This window comes from Geotrypetes seraphini, chromosome 2 (assembly GCF_902459505.1).
Source record: "Geotrypetes seraphini chromosome 2, aGeoSer1.1, whole genome shotgun sequence".
Lineage (NCBI taxonomy): Eukaryota > Metazoa > Chordata > Amphibia > Gymnophiona > Dermophiidae > Geotrypetes > Geotrypetes seraphini.
The window spans coordinates 227600693-227622357 of record NC_047085.1 but is presented as its reverse complement, the minus strand read 5'-3'; the positions used below and the strand labels follow the sequence as shown (position 1 = coordinate 227622357).

The 21665-nt window shown below is 46.5% G+C and overlaps 1 protein-coding gene across 12 annotated transcripts in view; it reads left to right on the top strand.

Moving 5' to 3' along the window:
• The window catches only part of MRTFA (myocardin related transcription factor A), a 323237-nt gene that overhangs the window by 244055 nt on the left and 57517 nt on the right, over positions 1 to 21665 (top strand). For all 12 annotated transcript variants that reach the window (XM_033935101.1, XM_033935100.1, XM_033935108.1 and 9 more), the window contains 2 exons: positions 15869 to 16119; positions 19305 to 19488. In XM_033935101.1, coding sequence (XP_033790992.1) covers positions 15869 to 16119; positions 19305 to 19488 — 435 coding nt within the window. The remainder of the gene's footprint in view (positions 1 to 15868; positions 16120 to 19304; positions 19489 to 21665) is intronic.

Sequence of the window (21665 nt, the reverse complement as noted above, 5' to 3'; positions counted from 1 at the left end):
GGATCTGCCATGGAACCTGCCGCGACGTCGACGGCACCTCAAAAGTCGGCACCGACTACTTCGACGACGCCAGATCCTTCTTCGGGGTCGCTGGCCCCAGGTAAGCCGGCTAAGAAGCCTTCCACTTCCCTTGAGCGCCCTCCTGCCACGGTTGCGACGCCGGTCCTTCCGACACCGCACCGACCCCGCAAACGCTCCGCTCCGATATCGGTGAGTGCCTCGTCATCGGCCTCCTCATCGCCGGAGCGTAGAGCGGCACCTATGGTACCGAAGAAGAAAAAAGCGGTACCGGTGCCTCCCCTGGACGACCACATCGCGGCCATACTCCAGACCCAATTACAGGAGCAGCTGCAGCAACAACTCCAACAACTGTTGCCGGCGCTGCTGGCCCCACACCTTCCGGTGCAGGACCGGTCCGAGCCTCGCACGATCCCATCGGTGTTGACCCCCCCTCGGTACCGCTTAATACTTCCATGCCGGTGCTCTCGGTTGAACCATACCGTTCCCAACCTGCGGTGCAGGCCCGTTCTGATACCGACCCTTCCCGGTACCAGGAACGGCACCGGTCTTCCTCTCCCGGTACCGCCTCGGTACGCTCCGGCAAGTCTCTCTCCAAGACCCGCCATGCCGAGCCCTCCACACCGATGGCCCGCCGTGCGCACCCCGACATCAGGGACCCTGACTTATGGGAAGAATCCCCGCACGGTACCGAGGAAGACGCTTCCTCGACGGACGAGGAACCCTCGACGATTGATACCGGTTCAAAACCTGAACAGTCCTCTTTTACCAAGTTCCTCAGGGAGATGTCGGCTGCTCTTTCCATTCCATTAGAGTCCGACTCTAAAAAGTCCCAGGCTTTTCTCGATGCCCTAGACTTTGAGCAACCTCCCAAGGAATTCCTTAAGTTACCCGTCCATGACATCCTACGGGAAACTTTTTACAAAAATTGGGAGAACCCCCTCACTGTTCCCGGGGCCCCTCGCAAACTGGATAGCTTGTACCGGGTCATTCCGATCCTGGGATTTGACAAGCCTCAATTGCCCCATGAATCTCTCCTGGTGGAGTCCACCTTAAAGAAATCTCAGGGCTCCAGTGTCTATGCCTCCACCCCTCCTGGCAGAGAGGGGAAACTATGGATAAATTTGGCAAGCGCCTTTTCCAGAATGCAATGCTGGCCAACAGGGCAAATAATTACACCTTTCACTTCTCCTTCTATATGAAGCATCTGGTGCAACAACTCTCCTCCTTACAAAAATACATTCCTGAACGTAAGGTCCTTCTTTTCCAACAGCAAATTTCCAGTCTGCTCCAACTTCGGAAATTCATGGTACACTCCATTTATGACTCATTTGAGCTGACCTCTAGAGCATCTGCCATGGCTGTTGTCATGCGGCGTCTGGCCTGGCTGAGAGTTCCTGACCTCGACATTAACCACCAAGACCGCCTGGCTAACGCACCTTGTCTTGGTGACGAACTCTTCGGGGAGTCCCTGGACTCAACCACCCAGAAACTCTCAGCGCACGAGACTAGATGGGACACTCTGGTCAAACCTAAAAAGAAGACTCTGCCTGCTCGCCCCTACAGACAGCAGTCCTCCTACCAACGCAGGTTCTCGGCCAGACCTCTCAACCCGCCTCAGCAGCAGCCTCGCCGTCCTCGTCACCAGCATCAACCTCAGGCTCGTTCCCAGTCTCATCAGCCTGCCAAGCCTCTCCCTTCATCAAAACCATCTCAACCCTTTTGACTCCTTTCTCCAGGGCCTAGCCAGTCTCCCACCATCATTGCCTCTTCCTCAGCCTATCGGAGGACGCCTCCAACTCTTTCTCAGCCGTTGGGAGGTCATCACATCAGACCAATGGGTTCTCAAAATCATTCGCCATGGCTACTCTCTCAACTTCCAGACTCTTCCACCAGACAATCCTCCCATAGAGTCTGCTTCCCACTCCTCCCAATCCCCCCTCCTCCTGCAGGAGGTCCACTCCCTCCTTCTTCTCAACGCCATCGAAGAGGTACCATCAGACCAAAGGGGCCAGGGATTCTACTCCCGCTACTTCCTGGTTCCCAAGAAGACAGGAGACCTCCGTCCCATCCTCGATCTCAGGGACCTCAACAAGTGTCTGGTCAAGGAGAAGTTCAGAATGCTCTCCCTTGCCACGCTTTACCCTCTTCTCTCTCAACACGACTGGCTATGTTCCCTAGACCTCAAAGAGGCCTACACTCACATCCCAATCAATCTGACTTCACGGCGCTACCTCCGATTTCAGGTACAGCACCGTCACTATCAGTACAAAGTGCTACCCTTTGGCCTCGCATCATCGCCCAGGGTATTCACCAAGTGCCTTATTGTGGTGGCGGCCTTCCTCAGGTCTCACGACCTCCAGGTGTTCCCCTACTTGGACGATTGGTTGGTAAAAGCACCTACGTCTCCACTTGTGCTACAAGCCACTCAACACACCATCTCTTTCCTCCATCTCCTGGGGTTCGAGATCAACTACCCCAAGTCGCACCTACTTCCCACACAGCGACTTCAGTTCATTGGAGCAGTTCTCGACACCACTCTGATGAGGGCGTTTCTCCCCTCCGACCGACAACGGACCCTGCTCCACCTCTGTCGTCAGGTGCTCCTTCATCACTCCATCCCAGCTTGGCAGATGATGGTCCTCCTGGGCCACATGGTCTCGACGGTCCATGTGCTTCCTCTGGCGCGACTCCACCTCAGGACACCTCAATGGGCTCTTGCCACCCAATGGTCACAGACCACGGATCCGCTTTCTCATCCCATCTCTGTGACATCGTCTCTTCAGCAATCTCTTCAATGGTGGTTGAACTCCTCCAATCTTTCCAGGGGTCTACTCTTTCATCTACCCCCTCACTCCATGATCATAACCACAGATGCCTCCCCCTATGCGTGGGGAGCTCACCTGGGAGATCTTCGCACCCAGGGACTCTGGACCCCTCAGGAGCGTCAACATCACATCAATTTCCTGGAACTCAGGGCCATGTTCTATGCTCTCCGGGCCTTCAAGCACCTCCTCTACCCACAGGTTCTTCTCCTGTGCATAGACAACCAAGTCGCCATGTACTACATAAACAAACAAGGCGGCACCGGATCTCCCCTCCTTTGCCAGGAGGCCATCCGCATCTGGACCTGGGCCACGGCCCGCAGTCTCTTCCTCAAGGCTGTCTACATCCAGGGCGAACAGAACTCCCTGGCCGACAATCTCAGCCGCATCCTTCAACCTCACGAGTGGACTCTGGATCCTCCCACACTCCGCTCCATCTTTGCTCGCTGGGGCACTCCTCAGGTGGACCTCATTGCAGCTCCTCACAACCATCAGCTGCCCCAGTTCTGTTCCAGACTCTTCTCTCCTCATCGTCTGGCCCCGGATGCATTCCTGCTCGACTGGAAGGATCGGTTCCTCTATGCCTTTCCTCCCCTGCCTCTGATGTTGCGGACGTTATTCAAACTCCGCAAGGACAGAGCCACCATGATTCTCATCGCTCCTCGGTGGCCTCGCCAACACTGGTTCTCCCTCCTGCTCCAGCTAAGCTCCAGAGAACCCATCCCTCTGCCTGTGTTTCCTACTCTACTTACGCAGCAGCATCAATCTCTACTACATCCCAATCTGTCCTCGCTCCACCTAACAGCTTGGTTTCTCTCGGGCTGACCTCTCCAGTGAATCTGTCTCAGCCTGTCCTTCGTATTTTGGATGCCTCCAGGAAACCGGCCACCCTCCAATGTTACCATCAGAAGTGGACCCGGTTCTCCTCTTGGTGTCTACTACATCATCACGATCCCACCTCATTGGCGGTGGAAACTGTACTGGACTATTTGCTCTCTCTGTCCGACGCTGGCCTCAAGTCTACCTCAATCAGAGTCCACCTCAGTGCCATCACTGCGTTTCATGAGCCTATCCTCGGAAAACCTCTCACGGCTCATCCCCTGGTTTCCCGGTTCATGAGAGGCCTTTTCAATGTCAAACCACCTCTGAAGCCTCCTCCAATCGTCTGGGACCTGAATGTGGTTTTATCAGCCCTCATGAAACCCCCATTTGAGCCTCTTGCCACAACTACGCTCAAATTTCTTACATGGAAGGTGCTTTTCCTCATTGCCATCACCTCTGCCAGGAGGGTTAGTGAACTGCATGCACTGGTTGCCGACCCACCTTTCACTGTTTTTCACCATGACAAGGTGGTTCTGCGTACCCATCCTAAATTCCTTCCCAAGGTGGTCTCGGAATTTCACCTCAACCAGTCCATTGTGTTGCCTGTCTTTTTCCCTAAGCCCCATTCTCATCCTGGGGAACAGGCTTTGCACACGCTGGACTGTAAGCATGCCCTTGCTTACTACCTTGACCGTACCAGGGCTCACCGCTCGTCTCCTCAGCTCTTTTTGTCCTTCGACCCTAACCGTCTGGGTCGTCCTGTCTCTAAACGGACGCTTTCCAACTGGCTTGCTGCCTGCATTGCGTTCTGTTATGCTCGGGCCGGTCTCTCACTGGAAGGGGCTGTCACGGCCCACAGGGTCAGAGCTATGGCTGCTTCTGTGGCTTTCCTCCGTTCCACGCCCATCGAGGAAATCTGCAAGGCTGCCACTTGGTCCTCAGTTCACATGTTCACTATTCACTACTGTCTGTATACCTTCTCCAGACGGGATGGGCACTTCGGCCAATCTGTGTTGCACAATTTATTTTCCTAATGGCCAACCATCCCCCCTCCCTCTCTGTTAGCTTGGAGGTCACCCATACGTTAAGAATATACTGCCTGCTTGTCCTGTGATAAAGCACAGTTACTTATCGTAACAGGTGTTATCCAGGGACAGCAGGCAGATATTCTTACGTCCCACCCTCCTCCCCGGGTTGGCTTCTTAGCTGGCTTATCTTAACTGGGGACCACGCACTCCTCCGTCGGGCGGGAAGGCACTCGCGCATGCACGGTGCGGCCAACTAGAACTTTCTAGTTAAAAATGTCCGTACCGGGGCTCCGTCAGTGACGTCACCCATACGTTAAGAATATCTGCCTGCTGTCCCTGGATAACACCTGTTACGGTAAGTAACTGTGCTTTCCTGCACTTCCTTCTGTCTATGCTCTTAATTGTGTTTCTAGGGCTTTATTATCCATTTGCTGTTTTTCTCTCCTTCGCTTTAATGCCCTGCATCCATCTGTACCCCAAGAATCACCTCTGTCGCCCACACTCTTCAACCTGTACATTGCTTCCCTCAGCTTCTGCCTAGACAAACAAGGCCTAACCTCCTATAGCTATGCAGATGACATCACCATTCTCCTCCCCTTCGACCAACCAGCGCCCTTCATGATAGGCACAATAAATAGAACGCTTGAAACAGTAGCAAAATGGATGACAGAATACAAACTAAAACTCAACCCGGACAAAACAAACTTTATTCTCCTAGAAAACAGCATAACCCCAACCTTAACAAACCTAGTAATAAACTCGATCTCATACCCCATACAGCCCACACTAAAACTCCTTGGAGTACTTATTGACAGAGGCTGCACCATGCAACCACAAATGAACAAAATAATAAAAACATCATTCACAACTATGAGAAACCTAAAACAAGTTCAAAAATTCTTCGATAGAAAACAATTCCAACTTTTGGTACAATCTCTAATCCTAGACCTAATAGACCACTGCAACATACTATATTTCCCCTGCTCAGCAACCACGATAAAACAATTACAAACAATACAAAACACAGCCCTAAGACTCATCTACTCTTTGAAACAATACGACCGCATCACAGAGGCATACCATGACTCACACTGGCTCCCAATACAAGCAAGAATACACTTCAAATTCCATTGCCTTCTATTTAAAGTTATAAACAGAGACAGCCCAACCTACTGGAACAACTGACTAACTTAACCCACATCAACCAGACACAGGAGAACCCACACCCTATTCACACACCCGCCAACCAAAAATGTCAAACGAAGAAAACTGTATGACAACCTACTGGCAGCAAAACTGGACAGACAACTCACCAATCTGCTGTCATAGACCACAGACTACAAAACTTTCAAAAAAGAAGCAAAAACCCTACTCTTCAAAAAATACATAAAACCTATATAACACAACTAGATTATCTCAGCAAAAAAAAAAAAAATGTTCAATCTACTCCTTATGTATTTCCAAATATCATGACAACTCATATGTTATCTGCCTTATTTATTTAGCAATATGACAATTCTTATGTAATCCGCCTTGAACTACCTTGACAATTCTTATGTAATCCGCCTTATGTATTAGCAATATCATGACAATGCTTATGTAATCCGCCTTGAACCGCAAGGTAATGGCGGAATAGAAATCACTAATGTAATGTAACTTTTAGCATTCAACTTTCTTCCATTTTTCTGCTTTTTTCTCAAAATTTATCTCCTTTTCCATGTCTTCCCTTTGCATTTATCCATGTGTATCATCTTATCCCTCTTTCTTCTCCCCTGTTCCTATCTATCCATAAAAACCATTTCTTCTATCTCTCTTCCCTTCCACATGCATTGCTGTGCACCATCTGTTCTCTCCCTTTCCCCTTCCTCTTCATCCCTGAGCACCGTCTCCTCCATCTCTCTCCCTCTCCCGTGGTCTAACATCTCAGTCTTCCTCCTCCCCCCTCCTATGGTCTAGCATCTTCCCCCCTCCTATGGTCTAGCATCTGTTTCCTCTCCAAGGTCTGGCATCGCTCTCTTCTCCCAAGGTCTGCCATCTCTCTCGTCTTCCTTCCTCCTTCCCGTGGTCCAACATATTTTTCCTTCCCTTCCTGCACTCGGCATCTGTTTCCTCTCCTTCCTGCAGTCTGGCATCTCTCCTTTCCATTGTCCAACATCTTAAATCTTCCCTTTTCTGCAGTCTGGCATAGGGTTTTGGGAACATTATTATGATAGCCTAGAACAAGAGGAAGGCAACATGTGGGTGGACACAGTGGTGTTAAACAAAGCTATCAAAGGTGGAGCCACTTTATCCTTCAGAATTTTATAAAGCTGTGCCCTATACCCATCTGGGCCAGGTGCCTTCCCCAGTGTGCTCCGATGTATGATCCAATTTACCTCATCTGCTCTAATAGGATGATTGAGAAGTTCCCTATCCTCATTACTAAGCTGGGATAGGTCCAAATTGGAGAAATACATATTACAATCTAGGTCATTTGTATCATATTATATAAATTTGCAAAAAAATTCTGAAACAAATTCCCTATATCTTTGTCGGCTTCAACTATGTGTTCTTGGGTGTCTTTTAGATACAATACTTTATTGGGTCCCTGCCGTAATAGCCTCCCACTTTTATTCCCAAATTTATAAAATTGTGTTAACAGATTTAGGGGTTTTCCCTCAACATGGGCTCAGTTATATTATTGGGTAGCAGGGGACGCAAAAAATGAACTACTTGTCCCAGAGTGCCCCTAGGACTCTGGAAGACTGATGTAATCCTGCCGAGTCAGAAGGGCGGGGCTCAGCCAAGATGAGGGATAAATAGCATAGCAGGAATTAATGGGAGAGAGGTCGCTGACAGGGAGAGGAAGTTTCCCTAGCTACAGGCTGGTACAAGCCTTTGGAAGTACTGACTATCCAGGAGGGAAGCTTCCACTAAGAGAGAGTCTATCTAGAGGAGTCGAGTGCTAGTTGAATGGCTGGCTTGAGGTAAGCCACCTTTATTAAACTAAAAGTTGTGAACAATAAAGCTTGTTATACCTTCTAATGGTAATGCTGAGTGCTGCTGATCTCTCCTGGCAATCCAGGCCAGCGTGCTAAACCAGGTCATCCTGCCACAAATTGATATCGGTAGTAACTGGCAGACTTCAGCACACGCTGATGAAGCAGTTCATTAAGGGCAGTCTGAGTAGATAGATATTGCTGTTTATTTTCTGTAGTAGGTGTATTCCCAAATCACCTACCCTCCGGTTGTAACTGGTGTTCTAGGCGGAGAATAACCTAATCCCTACATTTCTTTTTTGCAACTAGAAAAGGCAGTGATATCCCCTCTCATCACAACTTTAGCCATTTCCCAAAACAGATCATCATCTCGGTGAGCTTCATTGTGAGAATAAAATTGTCAATTTCAATGAGAGAAAGTCCAAAAATATTGGATCCCTATATAAGTTTAATGGAAACTTCCAGTGCCTCTCCCTCCAAGACATCCCCCCCATTCCATGGATATCCATAACAGAGCATGATCTGATATTTCTATGGGACCTCTGACTGCATCCAGTACTTTAGAACATAGTGCATTAGAAACCAAGATTTAGTCAATTCTAGAGGACATAGAGTGTGTCCTTGATACATGAGTAAAATCACCCGCCTATGGGATGTCCAAGTCAATCAGAGCCTTAGGACCCTTCCTGATGCATCAGGGGAGGGACCTGAGGCTCTGATTGGCCCTTGTTGTTTAAGGCCCCTCTCATAGGAGGGCCTTAAACACCCTGGGCCAATCAGAGCTTCAAAGCCCCTCCCTGATGTATCCCATGATGCACCGGGGAGGGAAATTACCATTTTGGACGACACAGCAGCAGATAGTGTCCCCGTCCCTCTGGCTCATCTGTTGAGGTAAAGGGGGCACTACTAGTGGAGGAGTGGTTGGGACCGGTTACAGCAGGTAGTTTACTGCAGCAGGAGAGAGTGGCATCTCTCTTGCTGCCGGGGGGGAGGAGAGGGGGGTCACGGCAGGATTTTTTAATTTAGTGGTGAAGGAGAGAGTGGGCATCTCTCCTGCTGCAGGGGGGGGGGGTCGTGGTCACGGCAGGATTTTTTTAATTAGACAGTGCTGAAGGAGAAAGTGGGCATCTCTCCTGCTGCGGGGGGGGGGGGGGTTGCGGCAGGCTGGAGAGAGTGGGCATCTCTCCTGCTGCAAGGGGGGGTGTCGCAACTTGGATTTTAGGAGAGGAGTGTTGTAATGCAGCGGAGATATGGGCATCTCTCCCTCTGCATCACAACACAGGGCATTCTAGCAGTCTTTGACACTGACCGGCACCCCTGGACTACTCGCTTTTTTTTAATTTTTTTGTCGCCAAAACCTGATACCGGTTTTTTTTTTTTAATAGCTCTGCATTTTTTAAGAATCCACCGGAGGGCTCAATTCAGTGTTGAAGAGCCTATTTGCTTGTCAGTGTCGGAGACTGCTAGAATTCTGGCTAAGGAGGGAGATAATCCCTTTTGATAATCCGTCGCTAAACTGCTGGAATACAGTGTAGCAATGGCATTAAAGCTTTGAGAATCAAGCCTTAAGTCTGGACAGCCTCCTTAGCAGTTGTCTCTTTGCATGATGTCTTATACCTTTATGTTCTTCTGTTTCTTTATATATTTCTTTAGCATTTTAGTCTATTTTGTTCCCTACTATAATGCAGTTTATTAAGAATGATGTAAGTTGAATATTTGCTTTAATTATTTTATTTAATACTCTCATTTCCTTCTTAAGATTTTTGTGCAGATTATATAACTTGGAAATTAAAATATATAAAGCATGAGACATTTTTTAACTTGATTAGTTTTCAAATTGATAACCTGGGTTGAATGAAGGAGTAATGGAGTAAAATTAGTGCCCTGAAGCACATTCATTGGGATCTGTTTGCTCTTAGGGCATGTTAGGGCTCTTAGGACTTGCTTTGGAGACTGCCACAGTTCTGGCTAATGTGTAGCATATGCTGAAACTTCCATTAAAGAGAGAGTACCTATACATGTAGACCGGAGCCAAGCTGTGTGCCTGAGCTCTGCAATGCATGCCAGACCACTTGGTTTCTAAAGATGCTGCTCTTAATTAGGCAGCAAAAACAATCATGCAGAGCGTGACAATTGCATGCCTGCTGCATATAAATGTATGCGAGGGGGCTTTTGGTATTTGTGTGTGTGTATCTATGCTTAGGTGCTATGTCTGTATGTGCATGCTTGTATCTGCATGTATACTTTGTGTATCTATGATCAGCAGAAGAGATAAAAAGGAGAAGCACTTTGAAAGATGCAGTTCATTAATCACCAGGTTAGTTTGTATACTGCAGCTATTAGAATTGCTTCTCCCCTAGAGATGTATTAGTGCATAATTTGGAGATGGTTTATTCATCTTACACCATCATCACATGCAGAAAATTCACTTCTACAACATAAAAGCCTCCTATAGGTCATCGCCTCCCTTTCTGTGACCAGAGAGCTGCCTTCCAGTGCTCCCCATTGGCTGAATCCTACCTCAAGTCTTTGCTGCTAGTTACAATAGAAGCAGGTAGGGCAGGCTGTCTCACATGGTGGCGCTGGCGGGGGAGAAAGGAAGAAAACTGAGAACTGCAGATAGAGGGTGAGGATATTGGGGTAGGTTTTGGTGGTTTGGGACATTGTAGCATCATAAGGCTTTTGTTGAGGGTTAGTTTGGAGGTAGTTTGTGGAATGATGGGGCAATGACAGGCAGTTTGCAGGGGGAGTTGTAAACGGTGAGGCATTTTGGGCTTGGTGTGGTAATTGCAGGGGCTAGTTTTTGAGCTGTGAGTTCAATTTTGGGGTTGGGCAGTTGCAAGGGGACTACAGTATTTTGGAGGGGAAGGAGTAGAGAATTCTACCTTTTAAATACCCTTGTCCTGTTCTCCAGCTGTTACATTTTACTCTGGATTTCTGTGTTGCAGAGAGTATTTAATTCTTTCCAATTTCCTTTAGTTTGGAAAGAATAAAAAAATATGGGAGAGGAATTTCATTTGGGCTGAAACAAGCAGCAAGTTCAGAAGCACTTCCCCCATAAAACATTGTAGACTACTGCAGAAGATTGTGCAGGTAAGGCCCAGGAAGTGGTTGCACTAAGGGCCTGGCCTGTCAAAAATATAGGAAGGATACAGGGAGAAGTTCTTTCTTTCAAAAGTCACTTTTTGGCTCACCAGGTAGTCACAAGCTTTGTATGCAGCTCAAGGCAGTTCTCAAAGTTCTGACAGGAAGCTACTTCATCTGTTTTCTGCACCTTTTTCAATAAATGCTTTTACCTTTTTCTGAAAAAGTCCTGTGGATCTTTGTTCTACAGGACTATAGAATTCTTTGAAACCTGCCTTATATGGCACTGCAGGCTGTGTGACTGAGGGCTCCCTTCCACCACTATCAATATTATTAAGACCTTGAGTTGTGGTAGTACGTTGTTTGGGCTGTCTCTCCCCCTTACCCTATTTGTTTCTTTGGGGAATGGGGAGATTTTTTCTTTTGTGCAGTTATATGGCATCAGGCCATGCTTCTCTGTCTGCACATGGCCATTCATTATAGATAGAAACATAGAAAATGACGGCAGAAAAGGGTCACGGCCCATCCAGTCTGCCAATCCAAAGACCCACCCCCTATCTATCTCCATGAAGAGATCCGACATGCCAATCCCATCTTTTCTTAAAATCTGGCACTCTGCTGGCCTCAATTACCTGTTGTGGAAGATTATTCCAGCGATCAACCACCCTTTCGGTGAAGAAATATTTTCTGGTATCGCCATGAAATTTCCCACCCTTGATTTTCCACAGATGCTCTCTTGTCGCCGTGGGTCCTTTAAGAAAAAAGAGATCTTCTTCCATCTCGATACAGCCTGTGACATATTTGAACATCTCGATCATGTCTCCCCTCTCTCTGCGTTCTTTGAGTGAGTATAGTTGCAACTTATCCAGCCGTTCCTCATACGGGAGATCCTTGAGTCCTGAAACCATTCTGGTGGCCATTCGCTGAACCGACTCAACTCTCCGCACATCCTTTTGATAATGCGGCCTCCGGAATTGCACACAGTATTCCAGATGGGGTCTCACCATGGATCTGTACAATGGCATAATAACCTGGGGCTGACGAAACTTCTACGGATACAACCCATAATTTGCCTAGCCCTGGAGGAAGCTTTCTCCACCTGATTGGCAGTCTTCATGTCTTCGCTAATGATTACGCCCAAGTCGCGTTCTGCTACAGTTCTTGCTAGGATCTCGCCATTTAGGGTGTAAGTCTGCATGGATTTTTGCCGCCAAGGTACATGACCTTGCATTTTTTGGCATTGAAACTTAGTTGCCAAGTCTTTGACCAATTTAAATGCACATTAGAATGTTGCAGCATACCCAGATCAATTGTAAATATGTTCATTCAATTTTGCACATGCTGTGGAGCAATTTTGTACAGGGCATCCCTGTTTAGGAAATCCAGTGCAGCATGGGGTGTGCCTGTTCTATAATAGCCTCTAAATATTCTGTAAACTTGAACTGTCATTTACACCAGGTCTATGACTGGCACAAATGGACTTGTCTATCAGTGTCATGCAATCTGCATAATTTATAGGGGCAGATTCAGTAGCCTGCCTGATTGTGTGTGATCCGTAGCATGCCAACATCCATAACGGGTCCTTATTCAAATGAGGGCGATCAGAGGAATGCCCTCCACCGACTACACGGATCTTTGGAGAGTGATCCTAAGCATGCGCAGACCATCTTCATACCCGGCAGAGCTGGAAGCTTTTTATTTTTATTTTGCGAGCCTATGGTTTTAACCCGCTTTAATCCCGCGGATTAAAACCATGGGCTCGCACTGCAAGGGCGAGCAGCAGAGTCTGGGCAGAAAGCAGGGTGGCCGAGAGCAGGATGATTGGGGCAGAGAGCAGGGCGGACGAGAGCAGGAGAGTCGGGGCAGAGGGCAGGATAATTGGGGCAGAGAACAGGGCGGCAGAGAGCAGGGGTTATTGCACAAGCGACTGGTCCTCAGCAGTTGCTTGTTTTTTGATTAGGCAGTCCAGTCGGTGTTCCTGAAATGGTTTTGTGAATCGTGTCTTTCCTACTTTGCATGCCGTGCGGATCGGATTGGGAATAAGGTTAGTGAATCAGGTCAGGGTCGCAAACTGGTCAGGACACGATCGGTGTCCTTAGTGATTCTAGCCCATAGTGTTCTATAAATTTGTGTTCATGAGTTGGGGGCACCCCATGCCCTTCCCTTATTTAGCCCATGTGTACCCCCTTGCCAGATATGTGCTATGGCACTTAACCCACTATCTTATAGGATAGCACATAGTGTGCTTACATGAGAAAGTACTGTTTTTCTGTGGATTTGCACACTCGGTTAGAGTATTGCCTTCTGAAATTTTTTTTAAGGTACGTTGACAAATGCGCTTGCTTTACTATTCATTTTTAAGAATGCAGTCTGTGGGAGGCTTGATAAGAGTGAGAAGTAACGTGTGATATCTGTTAGTTTACCAGCCCTCTCCTTTCAGCAGAGTGATATTTGTAAGTCATAAAAATTCTCTTTCCTGGTTGGTGAAATTTGAATGATAAAAGCTCAGAAAAAAAGGCAATATTGATTTTTCATGTAGGGGCCACTGAGAGAAACTTCACAGTACTTTCAGCTATTGACAATTGCACATACAATCGTGAAAAAATTAGGACATCCCATGAAATATTCAGTTGTTTCTTAAGAAATGTTCACATATCTATGTCAAATCTTTTTTTTTTTTTTTGTTATTTACCTCTGGAAAAGAAAGTGATGTAATTGCAGGTAAACAACAAATTTTCCTTGATTTACTCATGAAACAAAAGATATCCATAAAAATGTATATTCTAACTGAGGAATAAATTAAGACACCCTCACATATCCTCCCACTTACAGTGGCTCAAATCACATACCGGTGTATCACATCAGGTGCACATGATTAGAACATCGTTACTCAGCATTTTGATGGAGGTTTGCCCTACTTAAACCTCAGACATTTAGTTTGGTGTGCTCATGACTGCTGCGGTGCGAGTGAACATCATGGTGAGATCAAAAGAGCTGTCTGATGCCTTCAGAAAGAAGATTGTAGCAGTCTAGTAAGGGATTTTAAAAGATCTCAAAATAATTTTACATTAGCCATTCTATGGTCTGGAAAATAGTGTACAAGTGGAGGACTTTCCAAACAACTGCTAACATGCCCAGGTCTGGCCATCCAAGCAAGTTGATCCCCAGAGCAGACTGCAAGATGGTGAAAGAAGTCTCCCAAAACTCTAAAATGTCATCATGGAACCTACAGCAGGTTCTTGCTACTGTTGATGTGAAAGTGCATGCCTTTATAATCAGAAAGAAATTGCACAAATTTAACTTGCATTGGAAGTGGGCAAGGAGGAAACCTTTGCTCTCTAAGAGAAACATCAAGGCCAGACTGAAGTTTGCCAGAGAGAACGTAGACAAACACCAGGACTTCTGGAATAGATGAGTCTAAAATTGAATTATTTGGACACCAGAAAAGAGGACATGTTTGGCGTACACCAAATACAACATTCCAGGAAAAGAACCTGTATCAGCTGTGAAGCATGAAGGTGGAAGTGTCATGGTTTGGGGATGCTTTGCTGCATCAAGACCTGGCCAGCTCACCATCATATAATTCACCATGAATTCTACCATGTATCAGAGGGTGCTTGAGGAACATGTGAGACTATCTAAGAAAATTAAAGCTGAAGCAGGACTGGACCCTGCAACACGACAGTAACCCAAAACATACCAGTAAATCTACCAAGGACTGGCTCAAAACTAAGAAATGGAGAGTCCTGCAGTGGCAGAGTCAAAGCCCTGATCTTAATCCCATTGAGATGCTGTGGGGTGATTTGAAATGGGCTGTACATGCAAGAAACCCCTCAAACATCTCGCAGCTGAAAGAATTGGAGTATTGTGTTCAATTCTGGTCTCCTTAGCTCAAGAAAGATATAGTGGCACTAGAAAAGGTTCAAAGAAGAGCGACCAAGATGGTAAAGGGGATGGAACTCCTCTTGCATGAGGAAAGACTAAAACGGTTAGGGCTCTTCAGCTTGGAAAATAGATGACTGAGGGGAGATATGATTGAAGTCTTCAAAATCCTGAGTGGAGTAGAACAGGTACAAGTCGATCGATTTTTCACTCCGTCAAAAATTACAAAGACTAGGGGACAATCGATGAAGTTACAGGGAAATACTTTTAAAACCATTTTGAAAAAAAATTTTTTCACTCAGAGAATAGTTAAGCTCTGGAATGCGTTGCCAGAGGAAGTGGTAAGAGCGGATAGCGTAGCTGGTTTTAAGAGAGGTTTGGACAAGTTTCTGGAGGAAAAGTCCATAGTCTGTTATTGAGAGACACGGGGGAAACCACTGTTGCTCTGTATTGATAGCATAGAATATTGCTACACCTTGGGTTTTGGCCAGGTACTAGTGACCTGGATTGGCCACCATTGGTCTGACTCAGTAAGGCTATTCTTATGTTCTTAATTCTGCATTGAGGAGTGGGCCAAACTTTCCTCAGACCAATGACAGATACTGCAGTTATTTCAGCCAAAGGGGGTAACACTAGCTATTAGGGCTTAAGGTGTCCTAATTTATTTCTCAGAATACACATTTTTGTGGATATCGCTTGTTTCATGAGTAGATCAAGGAAAATGTTTGTTCTTTACCTGCAATTACATCACTTTCTTTTCCAGAGATAAATAAAATAAAAAGATTTAACATCAATATGTGAAGAAAGAACTAAATATTTCATGGGGTATACTAATTTTTTCACATGACTCTACACTCTCTCTCCGTGTCTAGCTTTATTTTGTGAATAAGAAATCACAGCTAAATTTTCAACTCTTATCCATTATTTTGCCCCCAATATAAATGTCCTCCCCAACCAGAAACATCTCAAAATGCATCTGGAAGTGTATCATTTGTGGAACAGCATGCATATTTTGAGCTATATTGGAGAAGGGCAGTGTTTAGGTGGCTCATTTACATATACAAATTCATATGTTTATATAAGTTTGAAAATTGTCCATCCCATGATCACATCCTGCAACCCACCTGGCAGACAGTATGATTTCTCAAATGGCCAACATTTTTACTATTAGCTGTTTTGCCTTTTTCCCCTCTCATTTGCAGTTTTTTTGTTTGTTTGTTTCTTGGCACAGCAAACTCAACCGAAGTCGGCAACTGAGAAGTCACAGCGCAGCAAGAAAGCAAAAGAGCCTAAGCCGAAAGTGAAAAAGCTGAAATATCACCAGTACATTCCCCCAGACCAGAAACAAGACAAGGAGGCTCTCTCCATGGATTCCTCCTATGCCAAAATCCTACAGCAACAGCAGCTTTTCCTGCAGCTACAGATCCTCAACCAGCAGCAGCAACATTACAACTATCAGACCATTCTACCTGCCCCACCTAAGTAATGAGGTTTCTTGGCACCCTCTCGCCACAGCACCTGGCAATGCCATCAGCTGCACTGCTCTTATCCTGTCATCACTGCTTTGTAGCCACTCACTATAACAGTACAGCCATGTGCTGTTTCCCATCAGATTAGAGAATGACATGGTGAACAAACACCGCAGCAACCCATGGTGGATCGTGGGTTATCAATAACAACAGAAATGCTAATGCCCTCCTCTCTGTGGGAGCGGTGACCAATCTTCGCACCGCCTGCAAGAACAGTAAAGTTCCTTGTCCCTGCAGTCAAAACACCCCATCATCCTTTGCTGATATTCCCTTGGCTCCCCTCCAAAATTCAAATAATCCCAGTGGCTCGTCCTCTTCCTCTCAACTCCTCCCCATGGAGTGCAACATTGAAAGAGGGGAAGTGTCAAAGTTGGCAACTTCGGAAAGGCCTGCCAGTTCTGATCGGCGATTCCCCTGCGATCAACTCAGCAGGCGTAAAGACCCCCCCCCATTGGCAGGGGGAATACCTTGTACTCCCTTCTGCCTCATAACACCCCTCCAATGCCATCCACACCCGAAATTGACAGGAAGGATGCCCGCTCCCTCCTGCCTAAACGACTCCCCCCTTTACCTACCCCTCCACCTCAACGGATCAACAAAAGACAAGCAAGTGGGATGCCCTACTCCCTCCTGCCTCACAATACCCCTCTGAGGCCATCCACACCCAAAATTGGAGGAGAGATGCCCACTCCTTCCTGCCTCAATGACCATGATCCCCCCTCCCCCCACCTTGACAAGTCTGGAATCTGGATTGGAATGAAGACCGTCAAGAGTGATGCCTTCTCTTTCACCAGCAGGCCTGCCTCTTCAAAATGGCGGACCTAAGGCCCTGATTGGCCCAGGTGTTTATGACCCCTCCCAGTGCTTCTCAGGGAGCACTGGGAAGAAGAAGACCTGCCATTTTGAAAAGGCAGGCCTGTCGACAAGAGAAAGAACATCACTCTTGACAGTCTTTGTTCCAGTCAAGGTGGGGGGAGAGGTTCTGGGGGTTCATGGTCGTTCAGGCAGAGAGGGTGCCCTTCAGGAAGGAGTGAGTGGCATCCCTCCTGCCAATTTCAGGTGTGTAGGGTGTAAGGGGGTGTTGTGAGGCAGGAGGGAGTAAGGCATCCCTCCCGCCAGTCGTTCGATGATCCATTAAGATCTAGGGGGTGTCGTTCAGACAGGAGGGAATGAGCTTGTATTGATGTTGCTAGCGGATAGAGCTTGGGATGGGGCCAAATTTTTCCCCCGTGTCATTCTCTACATCAGATTACCATTTCCATGCTCACATAGTGTAGAGCTGCTTTGCTCTAATACCATGCCCATGTATTGTACAGTTACTTGTGCACTCAAGTTGCTACAAGCTTTTTCACAGTGCAGTTTGTTCCTGGTCAAGTTTTTACAGTATTTTTCAGATTTCAATATGTTCTGTATAAAAAAAATATATATAAGTAATTTGCAGTAGTGTTACATGTAGTGTTGCATAGAAACAGAAAATTGAAAGCAGATAAAAGACCATATGGCCTCCCTAGCTAGTCTGCTTATTCCTTCCTCCCCCTTAAAGATCCAACATACTTGTCCCAAGCTTTCTTGAATTCAGATACTTTTGTCTCCATCATCTCCACGGAGAGGTTGTTCCATGCATTCACCACCCTTTCTGTGAAAAAGTATTTTCAGAGGTTACTTCTGAATCTGTCACCTCTCACCCTTCATCCTTTGTCCCCTCATTCCAGAGTTTCCTTTCAATTGGAAAAGACTCGCATCATGCATATTTTATACTACATAGGTATTTAAACATCTCTATCATATCTCCTCTCTTCCACCTTTCCTCCAAAGTATACATATTGAGTTCTTTAAGTCTGTCTCCATATGCCTTATGATGAAGATCACCGACCATTTTACCATGTTTCTCCAAAAATAAAACACTGTCGTATATTAATTTTGGGTTCAAAAAACACACTAGGGTTTATTTTTGGGGGATGCCTTATTTTTTTTCATGTACAATGATAATCTCCCCCTTCCTCTTCTCCACCCCAATTCTTCCTCTTTCCTTTCTCTCCCCCACATGTGCAGCATCTTTCCTCTCACCCATCCCCTTGTGCCTTCCCTCTGCAGCATTTTTCTATACCACCCTCCCATCCCCCATGAAGCAGAGCCCTTGCACAGCATCTTTCTATTCCTCTGTCCCATCCCCCGCGCAGCAGAACCCCACCGACCCTCCCACCGCAAGACCGACATACCTCCCTCCAAACAGCAGCATTGGCAGTACTCTAAACAGGCTGCTCCGTGGCCGCCTCCTGTCGGGGCCTTCCTTGTGCTGTGTCGCTGATGACATCAAACTAAGATTGTTTGCTTCGGGCCCAGCTTTGTCTCTTGGCAGGCCTGCTGTGAGATTTGGGATGGACATTTAGAATTGGGACAGCTGCATCCTGCTGTGCTTTAAGATTTGTCACGCGTACATCGCCTTGGCAAGAGGCTGCGTATCCTGTACTGCTGTTTTGAATGTCCTTGCTATTCTTATGGCTATCTCCTCCTTTAATAAGTGACAAATCAGATACATTACCAGTGCCCTGGTGACCAGCATCCTCACTTTTTTAACAGACTCTTGATAAAGACACTGCCAGTGTCGAGTCTTTGAGCCATTGTGGCATATCTACAAATAAAGTGACTTTTTGAACCATACACCCTTGGCTGATTACTTGACATCTTATCCTCACGACTTCTTCGTTGTGTGTCCTTCCCTCATTGTCGAGGCCTGCTCTTGGTTTCTGATTCAGTATATGTAATAGGCAGCATAAGGAGAGGGGAGTTAAATACTTTTTCAAATCACTATATATCAGTAACAACAGAAATGAAGTTTACCAATTTATTTAGGCATGATAGAAACTCCCTACATTTCAGGTTTCATATTCTGATACAGATGTGCCTGATGCCGCTTCCCCTTGTTTTAAAGGATTAATAAGGCAGATTTGTGATAATGAAAAACCAAGATCTCACTGTGAAAGGGTTATACTGTATACTGCTGCTACCAGAGAAATGTTCCTAGATCCCTGTTAGACATATGACCTGTGTCACATTTTTTTATCCAGGTGATGCTGGAGATGAATGCCAGCCTCTGTCTCTTTCCTCACCATAGCTTGTTTGCCTTCTCCTTTGCAGGCCCTCAGGAGATCCACAGGTAGTCAGTTGCACCACTGCCCCCGCTGGTCGGAATATTTGCACGGTTACATCCAGTGCCAGTGCTGTCACTCCATCCTCGGGTTCCGTGGGGCTGATGCGACAGAACAGCAGTGCCTTGGGAGGGAAGGTGGGATTGCTGCCTCCCAACCTGGATGATATGAAAGTAAGCCAACTATTTATATTCTTAAGGGTTTGTTTGTTTTTTATTTATTGCAAATGCAGGTTTTTGTTTTTTGAGGTTTTTTTGGTTGTTTTTTTTTTTGGGGGGGGGTGGGTTTACACACTAGCATCTTTCCACCCTTAGTTTCCTGCTGTACTCCCTTCCATAATCTTATATTTCAAGGTCCTTCAAACAACTCACTAAGATCGCCAAGTCAACTGTATAGTCCTTACAAGGAGCCAGTGGTCCTTCCCCCAAGTGCTCCATAAGCTGCTTCTATATTTCTCCATATTTTGCCCATTGCCCCACCCTCAATACTGTCATTTTCTCAATCACCCCAGTGTGGTGGCAGCGTCCTGTTTCTTCCAATATGCTGCTAGCTGTAAAGCAGGCTGCTACAGTGGTTTGTGACACCCTTCCCTGACCAGATCGCCAATCCATTCCAAGCAAGACCATCTGAGGATGCCCTCCCCTCCACATTTTCTCCAACACAATCACCTGGAGCTCTGAAACAATGGCATACCTGAAGTTTGTCTAGCGCAGGCTTGTCCAACCTGGGGCCAGAGTCTGGCCCTCCGTGTGCTTTTCTCTGGCCCACGGAAGCTTGCTAATTCATGTGGTGCTTATAGAAAGATTCATAGGAACCAACTTTTGAAAATGGTTGGCAGTGCAGCTGAACTCAAAACTCACAACAAATTTCCCCTCGCCCAGCAAAGAAAAACAAAATACATCTGGTAGTGAATGACCAGCCTATATCTAAATGTCAAGAGCAGGGCAGGTAATGTGAACAAATCAAAAGCTAGAGTCCTGCAACTCTCACTTCTCCCTTGCAGCTTGTCAGCATCATACTCTACCTCTAGATATCTATCTCCATTCAGGTCATATACAGCACTTTTCTCCAACCAGCCCCTTCAGCCCATCATCTACACCAGTGTTATTCAACCGCCAGTCCGTGAACTGGTGCCTGTCTGCAGAAAATTCCTGTCAGTCTGTGCAAGGCCGGCGAGAGCCTCCGACAGTAGCTTCCTCCCCTCCGCCCCCCTCTCAGCAGCTCTCAGTACTTGCCTGCAGCAGCGATTCACTTCAGTAGCCTTGGGACTTTTGCTGAGTCGCAGCCCGCCTCTGATGATGCAACTTCCTCTTTCCTTAGAGGCGGCGCAACCCACTGTTGGAGGCTGGGAAGCTGCTGGATAAAGGGAGAGCTGCTACTGGACTTGGAGGGAGAATGAGAGATGCTGCTGGGAGGGGAGGAGAGAAAAGGAAGGGGAGAGAGTTACTGCTGGACAGGGGAGGAGGATAAAAGGAAGGAGACAGATGACAGGGAGATTAGAGGAGGGGAAGGGGTTAGGGTGGAATGGAGAGATCAGATGAGGGAAAGGGAAGAGGCAGAGGAATGAGAAAGTAGAGAGAGATTGATGCTGGAAAGGGGGTCAGCAGAGAAATGAGAGAGGGACAAAGATGCTAGATCTAGTGTAGGAGAGATAAAAATGAAGAAAGCAGTGAAGCTGGAATGAATCATGTAAAAAGGAAAGAGGGGGCGCAAGCTGGATGGAAAGGGGAGAGGGGCATAGAAAGAAGGCAGATACCATTTGGAAGGGAGAGAAGGCAGACAGTGGATGAAAGAGGCAGATGCTGGATTGAAGAGACAGGGCAGATGCTGGAAGGAAGAGAGTGAAAAGAAGATGAAAGCAGAAACCAGAGACAACAAAAGGTAGAAAAAAATCATTTTATTTCTATTTTGTGATTAGAATATATCAGATTTGAAATATATATCCTGCTAGAGCTGGAGTTAGACATAACTGGGGACTGCAAAGCCCAGGCAGTGCTTCTTTAGCTTCCAGCTGGCTTAGGGCTCTCTCTGACCAGGGGGCAGTTGCCCTAGTTGCACTCCTCTAACACTATTCCTGCCATGTGTGACTGAAGTATTATGTTAGCTTGATTTTTTCTGTAGTAATTTGACTTGTTTTCTCGATAATGGAGGGAATATTTGTAAGGGGGAGGAGAGGGGAGACAGGGATTTTGTTGATCCTTGCTCTGTATTATTTGTGATTTATAAAATGACAATTGTACAGAATGTTGTTTTTTTTAAATACTTTAATAAAATATTTGTACTCCCCTAACACTATTCCTGTCAAGTGTGACTGTGGTATTATATTAGCATGATATTTCTGTGTAGCATT